General features: G+C 61.1%; 1 protein-coding gene across 1 annotated transcript; it reads right to left on the minus strand.

Annotated features, from left to right (window-relative positions):
* Positions 1–288: 288 nt before the first annotated feature.
* SLURP2 (secreted LY6/PLAUR domain containing 2) lies at positions 289–4,434 on the minus strand. Its single transcript, XM_017895162.1, has 3 exons — positions 4,117–4,434; positions 990–1,094; positions 289–692 (listed from the first exon to the last, which is right to left on the minus strand). Exons 1-3 carry the CDS (start codon positions 4,166–4,168, stop codon positions 556–558), a joined length of 294 nt encoding a protein of 97 aa, XP_017750651.1. The 5' UTR covers positions 4,169–4,434; the 3' UTR covers positions 289–555.
* Between the last annotated feature and the right edge of the window lie 4,103 nt (positions 4,435–8,537).

An 8,537-nucleotide genomic window follows, 5' to 3' on the forward strand; every position in this document is an offset into this window, starting at 1 on the left:
CTTTCTCTGAGGCTTCCCAACTCCCGCTCTGGGGTGGGGGTCTCCTCGTGTGCCCCAGCCCCAACTCCCACTCTGGTTGCTTCAGGAACAGCAACTGCCCGGGGAGCCTGGGCCCCTGTGCCCTTCAGGCCTGACAGTTGGCTGGAGGTGGGAGGGCCTTTCCGTGATAAGGGCAGGTGGGGGTGGGGTAGTAGGGTTTAGCCTGGGGTGAGGTAGCGAAGCACTCCCAAACCTACTTCACTCTACCCCCAAGCCCAGGATGGCGGGGCTCCACTCTCACTGGATAGCTTGTGCCACATGATCCAATCATATTTTATTTGGGGGAGGTTGGGAACTGAAGGGGTGGCAGGCACGACGGGCCCCAGACTTGGACAGCAGCAGATTTAGGCAAGACTCCACACAGGACTTCCCGAGGACAAGTGGTGCTGGATGGTGGCTGCAGAGGCCAGGAGATGTGGGCCGGCCAGGCTTGAGGGAGGGGCGGCCGTGAGCCCTGGCGCCAGGCCGTGAGGGCTGTGGGGGCTGAGTGTCCGGAGGCCTGGAGGAGGGCAGTCGTCAGTCATGGTTGCAGAGGCTGGTCTGGCAGCAAGCAACGGATACGTAGGGGCCCAGGCCCAGGCTGGGGATATCGGGGCAGCCCGTGTGGCACATCTTGGTGACCAGAGGCAAGTTCTCGATGTTGCTGAGGACCCCTGAGTGGGCAGGAGAGAAACCATGGAGCTCCCTGAGCCTCTGGTTTGCCCAGACCGTGCTGCCCCATCTGCCACTGAGCTGAGGGTCAGACACCCCAGGTACATGAAGCATGCGGGCACTCCCGGGGGCAGACGTGGCCCTTTGCTCATACCCTTCCCTGGGCATCGCTGGTGGACACTCTCCCCTATGCTTCTGATTTACTGGGTGCCTGGATCAGGCTCTGTCCCCCTCTGAGCCCACATCTTCCCACCTGGGCAAGAAGGGCATGGCCAGCCCACTGCTGCCCCCTCACTCACGGGTGGCAGTAGTGACGCAGTGGGTGGAGTCCCTCAGGCATCTGGATCCACGGGAGCACCCTCCGAAGCCCGTGCACTGATGACACCACAAGGCTTGGGCTGCAGCTGCCGGCATGGGGACAGACAGGACACAAATGGACGGGAGGCAGGTGTGGGCCACCTTCTGCAGTGATGGTGCCCACTCAACTCCACCCAGCAGCCCATGACCCTTCTCAGTGGCCAGTCTCCCAACCCTGTGATCCAGTCCTCCCAGGAACTGGGCCCCTGTCCCTCATCTTGGGGTGCCTGGCAGCCCTGCAGCTGGAGCCAGCTGGTTGCATCCTTGCCCAGGAAGGAGCCTTGGGCAAGGGTGGGGCTGGGCAGCCCTGGCTTGCGGTGTGATGTCCCAGGGGAGTGAGGGTACAGCAGCCTGGCTGTTTGGGGTCCCTGGGTGGGGGGTGTGGGGAAGGTGGAGGGGCCCTGAGATGCTCTTTCTGGCCATGCCCCCTTTTGCCTCTGTGTACTGAGTGGTACCCTTTAGACCCCTGGGACCGGATTCTGGTGGCTGAGATGATGGGGCTGTTCCTGCATCGACAGGGAGCCCAGGGCAAGGGCGACCAGGACGTGGTAGAACAGGAATTAAAAGAAATTAAAGAATGTGTAGGCCAGGCATGGTGGCTTACGCCTGTAATCCCAGCACTTTGGGAGGCCAAGGTGGGTGGATCACTTGAGGTCAGAAGTTCAAGACCAGCCTGGCCAATATGGTGAAACCCCATCTCTACTAAAAATACAAAAAAATTAGTTGGGCATTGTGGCGTGTGCCTGTAATCCCAGCTACTCAGGAGACTGAGGCAGGAGAATTCCTTTAAAACTTAACTGCCTATTTTCTGTGGCTAGTGAGCCTTATGTCTCCCTTTCCCAGGCATTGGGAAGACCCTATTTCTCTAGCTGTGCAGTTGCAAGGTCACAGACAGATAAACTCAAGTCGTAAAACATGTTTTTCCTTGAAAAGGAAGAAATGATGTAATGCATATCTCAATTAATTGAATAACTGTCTTTGTTTCTCGCTTCTGTAACATGCTTCACCCTGCAGAGATCTCTCTCCACCCCATGAAATGCTTAAAAGGTAACTTAACTCTTTGTTCAGGGCTCAGTCCTTTGGCTATTAATCCAACTGGGCCATTGCACCTAAATAATAAATATCCTCCTCAACCCCTTGGTCTCTCTAATTCCTTAAAATATCCCACTACAGTGGCAGCAGCAGGGAGCAGCAGCAGGGAGCAGCAGCAGCGAGCAGCAGCAGGGAGCAGTGAGCTCTGCCTTGCTTTATCCGGGAGGATGGCCTGCACTCGGGAGACACTGTTCTTCCGCCAGTGCTGCTGTGGCTCTGCCCAGCAGTCCTGCTCTCTGCTTTGGGCACTGCCCCACTCCCAAGGCCCACTAGCCCTCCTGGGCACTCCCCAAGGGCTTCCCTGCCTGCTCTCTGCCCCTCTTCATCCCTGACTCTGTCCTCTCCTCCCTGACCACCTCCGTCCATTTCTCAGCCTCAAACTCCCTCCCTCCCTGTCCTCACTTGAGGTTCACACACCCAAGACTTTGTAAACAGAGACCCTAACACCTACTGGCCCCGGGCCTGCTCTCTCTGCATAGGAGCCTGCAGGGTGACAGGGCCAATGGTGTGACCACGAGGACGTGAGGGCTGCTCTGTCACAGGCACCAGGCACAGGCCCTGGCTTCCTCTTGAGCTGTGCCCCAGGCAGCCAACCTCAGGACACTGGAAGCCACGCCTGCCTTATCCCGTGTTTGCTGGGCTGCCCCTGCCTCACTGTTGCCAAAGGTGGAGAAGGGCTGGAGTCAGCCCCGGTCAGCACCAGCCGCAAGCCCGGGTTCCTGACAGCATGGCTCTGCACGCACCAGCACTGAGCTGACCTCAGACCTCAGTGCACACCAGGCCCCTGCCACTGGCCAGAGTCCTCTGGTCACCGCTAGGTCCTGTGGGTGGAATCCTCCATCGAGGCACCACAGAGAAGGTAACACAGACGGGAAGTTCTGGCCAGGACAGGCCCCTACCATCAGATTTGGCTCCTCTACCATCCCCGGAGAGCAAGCTGAGACCCCACCTTCAAAAAAGAAAGGTGGTGACAGCTGCCTCCAAGCCTCTCTCTGCCCCTTCCCACCAAAGTGGCTTGAAACTCCCCTTGGCTGTCACAGCTGGCTGGGGTGGGGTGTAGCAGGGAAGATGGGCAGGAGTCTGGGGCACCAGAAGGAAGAGGTGAGGATATAGGTGCCCAAGGGTGCCATGGAGAGAACTAGCTCCTGCCTGCCGCCTACACATGCCCACCCTCCCAAGCCCCTGTGTGTCTCAGACCTTCATCACAGAGCTGGTCTGCCCTCATGACCCTGGGGCAGTCCTCAGGGTCAGCGGCTCAGCCGCTTATAGGCCAGGAGGGTGCCCCTGGGGATGGAGGCTGGAGAGGTGTAAGCGACACCTGAGCCAGCACCAGGGACTCATCGATGCTCCACCACCTGCTCATTCAGGGCCTGCGAGGCAGGGGATACCCAGGTCATCCAACCCATAGCCAGGGACGCAGAGGCTTGCCCCCTGGGGGGTTGGGCTGCTTGGGCTTGGAGGCGGGGGTAGCCGGCAGATCAAGGGGCCAGTTGGTTTTGTTCAGGTCTCGGGATGGGAGTGGAGATGCCCTGCCAAGAGAAGATGCTCGGGAGGAAGGAGTCCGGGGAGGGTGGCCTCAGGAGACAAGCTAGCTGGGAGGCCAGGCCCAAGAGGGCTGGAGGGGGGCAAATTCAAAGTGTGTGTATGCGCGCGCACAAAGGTGCGTGTGTGAGGAGTGTCACTATGGACTGGGAAGGTCTGGGGGTTGGGGAGAGGAAGAGGGGGTTTGAGCCAAGGGCTGTGCGCCCTGAGAAGTTGGGGGGTCAGTGTGGGGGTCAGTGCGCAGGCTGGGGCTGAGCTGGATGGACCTGCAGGATCGCAGGAGGCTTTCGGAGGAAAGCTGCACCCGGCAGATGGTGGGGGGACAGGAATGGGTTCTCCTGAGGTGGGCAGTCACGGCCCAGGGCTGAAGGGACAGTGGTTGGGCTAGAGCGATGGGGGCCCTGAGCAGGAGGTAGCCCCAGCCCCTGGACTCACCCAGCTGTAGGCTCAGGACGGCGGCCAGCAGGAGCCCAGTGTGGAACTGCATGTTCTCCTGGTGAGGTCGGGCTTTCAGCGCCCTGGCCGGCTGCCTTATACCTGCTGGCACCCCGCCCTGGCCCTCGCCCGCGCAGCAGACTCTGTGGGTGAGTCACCGGGCAGCTGGGCTCAGCCAAGGAGCCGGGCTGGGGTCCAGGCGATAGGGGCCAATCTGGCCCCAAAGCTTGCTGGTTAGGCCTCCAGGCGGGCTTGTGTAATCTCATGAGCCATCTCTTCTTGTCCGTAAAGCAGGACAGTCCTGGTTGACAGGACTGAGGATCCCATAAAATGGCCTGGCAACAGGCAGGCGACGGCCACAGGCCACTCTTCCTCAGCAGCTGGGAAGGAAGGCCTGGCACCAGGCAGGCAACAGCCACAGGCCGGTCTCCCTCAGTGGCTGGGAAGGAAGGTCTGGTGGGAAGGAGGGAGGGCCTCAGGCACTAGCACCCAGCCCACCCCTTACACCTCTAAATGCACATGAAGCTCAAGGCTGGGTGTAAGCCAGAGGTCTTCACCCGTACTCCCACCCTAGAATGAGTTCGATGACAAGACCTCCTCCAAAGAAGTCAGAACTTTCCCATCCTGACCCCCCCAGGGCTGGGAGAGTGCAGAGGGAGCAAAGCTGTGAGCTGCCTCTCTGTGGTCTGTCATCCGAACAAGGAACCACAGCCATTGTCACGCTGTGACTGATGCTCCAGGATCTGTGCACAGGAGTAGGGGGACAGAAAGCCCCTTGGTACTAAAAGGGGCCCCAAGGATAAGGTAAGAGCCCAGAAGGAACACCTTGGAGAGCGGGAGCCACCGGCTGTTCCTCCAAAGACTGGCAAGGGGCTGGGGCCCCAAAGGACCTGTCCGTAACCAGTTAGCCCTGCCAACCCGGGGACCCCTGTGTGTCTCTTGGGCTGCCCACATGGCTTCTGTCCACCCCTCTGTCTAGGGGGCTCTTTATGGCTGGGAGGTGGGCCCAGGAGGAGGGAGATCCTGAGAGAGGGGCTGGCAGATGCAGGTCCTCCTTCCTGGGGCAGTCGAGAAGCTGGGGTCAGGAACCAGCTAGCCTGACAAATCAGAGATGGTGGGATGGGGTCTTGGGGGGTTCCCGCCTCCCTTACTCTGCACCCTCAGCCTTCCCCAGGGGCTTGTCTGCCCCTCGGGGGTGCTGGCCTCTCTCCCACGGAACTGGGGACAATTCTCAGCAAGCCTCAGGAGCCCGGCCTGTCTCCCTCCCTGTGCCTGGCTCCAAGGACAGGTCAGGCCTGGAGGCAAGAAAAGCCCAGGGCCTGGACCAGGCAGGGTAGACAGGAGCGTGGCTGCATGTAGACCAGAGTACCAGCCCAGCCAGGCTGGAAAGGCGAGGCCTGAGCTCAGGCCAAGGCAGTGGGGCTGGAGAGAAGCACAGACAACGTGAATCTGTTGATTTATTCATGGCTTGGTGAGACAACACTGGAGCTCTCCTGGGTGCTGGGTACATGGTGGGCCAGGGAGAGAGCGGCCTGGGGGTGGAAGTCCATGTCCTGGTTAGGGTGAGGGTTAGGGCAAGCAATAGCAGCAGGGGCATGGCCCTGGGAAGCACCTGGACCCCAGGACATAAGACAGGAGGAAGAGATGCCATCCATCCAGCCGGCACTTATGCCCACGACCAGCTGAGCCAGACCAGCATTCCCATTTCACCACCCCTTACTTCTCAAGATGCAAATGAAGCTTGGGGCTGGATGGAAGCTGGCAGGGCTGTCCACAGGAGGACTCCCGCGTGTCTCTCGGGCTGCCCAGGTGGCTCTGTCCACCCTTCTGTCTGGGAGGCTCCTTAAGGCTGGGGAGGGCCCAGAGAGGAGATCCTGAGAGGAGCCGGCAGATTCAGGCCCTCCCCGTGAACTGAGGCTTGAAGAGGAGCACAGGCCACCCAGAGTAGTGGGACAAAGCACCGGCAGAAAAGCTCGGCATATCCACCGAGCGCCTCTCTGCTTCTTTCGACCTTTTTCAGAATTTCAGAATTATGAACCAAATCGCCTTCATGGGAGATGACAAATTAGACGCTGCACAGTGGGGGAGGCGGCAGCCGGCCTGGTCCCCCACTTCCCCAGGACCTCCGCCTGGAGGAAGCCTGCCCAGGGCCGCAGCCCTGGCCCCCAAGACCCCAGGGCAGACCAGAGTCCCTGCTGGAGCCAGGTGTCCCCATGCTGACCTGGCCATGTCCCCAGGTGCCACCCCAGGGTCACCACCTGCAGCTACAATTTCTTTAGTGGCTGATTCCAGTTCCCAGAATACTCCTGGGGTGCCCGAGCCCGCCCAAGCAGCCGCTCCTGTCCAGTTCCCAGAATGTATAACATCCTGGGGTGCCAGAGCCCGCCCAAGCAGCCACTCCTGAGTCACTCGGGCATGTCCAGGACTCAGATCCACACAGTGGGAATGGCTAGCCCTCGGCATCTACCCCCAAGAAGAGGACCCTCGGCTCTGTCAGAGATCCCCGAAGTAGGAATTGGGCCCCCATGGTGCCCCGTGCCTCTCCCCCTCCACTTTGCCACTCTGCCCTGCACCCAGAGGCAGCGCTGGAGGCCTTACTCTACCACTCAGGGCTTCTCAAACCTCTGGTTCCACTTTTCTCCTTTGAAGTTCTCCACTTTGTAAACTCACCTCCCCCTTCCCAGGCTTGGGGGTCCAAGGAACCCCAGCTGGTGGGAGAAGCGGCTGCACTGTGGTGCAGGCGGTGGTGAGTAAGCGAGGAGGCACTACTGGGGGCAGCTACTTCACCTCCCTGTGCCTCAGTTTCCTCCTCTGTCAAAGGGACAAGATAATGGCTCCCATTGCAGGGCTGCTATATGGTGCTCAGGGCCACAGTGCAGTGGGGGGACCCATGTCCATTGCCACCTTGATGCATACAACCGGGACAAGTTACCGCTGTGATTTCTGCCGGCGCTGCTGTCCCGGTTCCCTGGTGCTGCGCAGCCATGCACTCCCCATAAGCGGGCCTGGCCAGCACTAGCCGAGTGCCTTCTGTGTGTTCTGTGCCAGGTACCAAGGGCAGGCCGGCCAGGCAGAACCATGCGTGGGGCTGGGGGCAGTGCTGTCAGCATTGGGCTGGGACAAGTCAGGGTGGGGGAAAGGTAGACAGGTGGAGGCAGGAGGCAGGTGTGAGAAGCTGCCCACCCCACCCCTCAACACCACGGCACTTCCAGCTCCAGCAGGTCCTTGTTCTGAGCTGCCCCTGAGCCACGGGTGGCCAGGTCTCCTCCCCATCACCCCACTGAGAAGCAAGACAGGAAGGACCTGATCCTGGAGCCCCTCCCAGCCCAGCTGAGGAAGCCATCCGACCGACGACGGGCTTGCGCAAGGCGCGCAGTGACTGCTCCCAGCCTCTCCCACAGACTTAGGAGCCCAAAGTCGCCTCCCTCCCAGGGAGCATCCCAAGGCCTCGCTGGCTGCAGTTGAGAGAGCCTCATCTGGGCACTGCCCTGAGGCTGGCACTTGTAGGTGCGGGCCCTTGGGAGCTCTGGGAGGCACCTGGCAGCCTCCCAGCCACCCTAGGCCAGGACCACTCTCCAGGCTCAGTGCTACAGCCACAACCACTGGGGGTAGGGGCAAGGGGAGTGCAGGCCCACTCTGTGCTGCAGCAACTCCTTTCCAGCTGTTGGCCCAGTATGACGCCTATCTTCCCTCTGGGGAGTCACGTTCCTCCCACTCCGGGCCCATTCCCACCCAAGGCCCCTTCGCAGGAGACCGGCACTTCCCTCCTCCAACAGGAGCTGGGTGTGCCCTAAGCAAGATTCTGATCCCCTCCTGTCCTCAGGAGACTGAGGCTGGACCATCAGCCCCAGCCCCAGGAGCAGAACGCAGGCCTGCACATAGACTCACTGCAAGGAGACCCCTGGGGTGGAGCCTCTCATTCCCCGAGCCCCCAGGGGTCCTGCATCAAAGCTCTGGAGATGCAGTTCCCAGCAGGAGCCCCCCTGACCAGGGCCACACTTCGGGGCCGGGGCAGTCCCCCCACATGGACGTGTCACTGTCCTGCCCATGTGGGACAGCTTGAAGGGATCCTCCAAGGACACCGGAGCTGGGAGCACTGGTCAGGTGGGGCCTCAGGTGCAGCGTGGCCGCTGGCACCAAAAGGTCTCATGCCCCCACCGGCTCCGTTTGCAGCGGGGGCAGATGCTCCCAGGGCTACCTGCATCGGGGACGAATTGGTGGCTGTTGGGCTGCACCCTGCTTCGCAGGCCTGGGGTGGGGGCCCTGGGAGTCCTCCTACCCAGCTGGAGCTTCCACCCTGCCCTCCCCGCGGGCGCAGTCCCAGGTGGAAGGTGATGGAGGCACCCACTCACTGTGTGCATCCCGCTGGTGGGGAAGGGCTGGGTCTCGTCCTCCCCACCCCGCCCTCCCCACCCCCGCCC

Source organism: Rhinopithecus bieti, unplaced genomic scaffold, assembly GCF_001698545.2.
Source record: "Rhinopithecus bieti isolate Rb0 unplaced genomic scaffold, ASM169854v2 scaffold_25940, whole genome shotgun sequence".
In the NCBI taxonomy this organism is placed as follows: Eukaryota; Metazoa; Chordata; class Mammalia; order Primates; family Cercopithecidae; genus Rhinopithecus; species Rhinopithecus bieti.

What these genes read in the sequence shown, in the direction of transcription:
- SLURP2 (XM_017895162.1), bottom strand. Translation starts at nt 4,168, where the DNA reads ATGCAGTTCCACACTGGGCTCCTGCTGGCCGCCGTCCTGAGCCTACAG. An exon ending in CGTCCTGAGCCTACAGCTGG is followed by an intron (nt 1,095 to 4,116) that starts GTGAGTCCAGGG and finishes CCATGCCGGCAG; the next exon opens with CTGCAGCCCAAGCCTTGTGG. An exon ending in CTGCGTCACTACTGCCACCC is followed by an intron (nt 693 to 989) that starts GTGAGTGAGGGG and finishes CTGCCCACTCAG; the next exon opens with GGGTCCTCAGCAACATCGAG.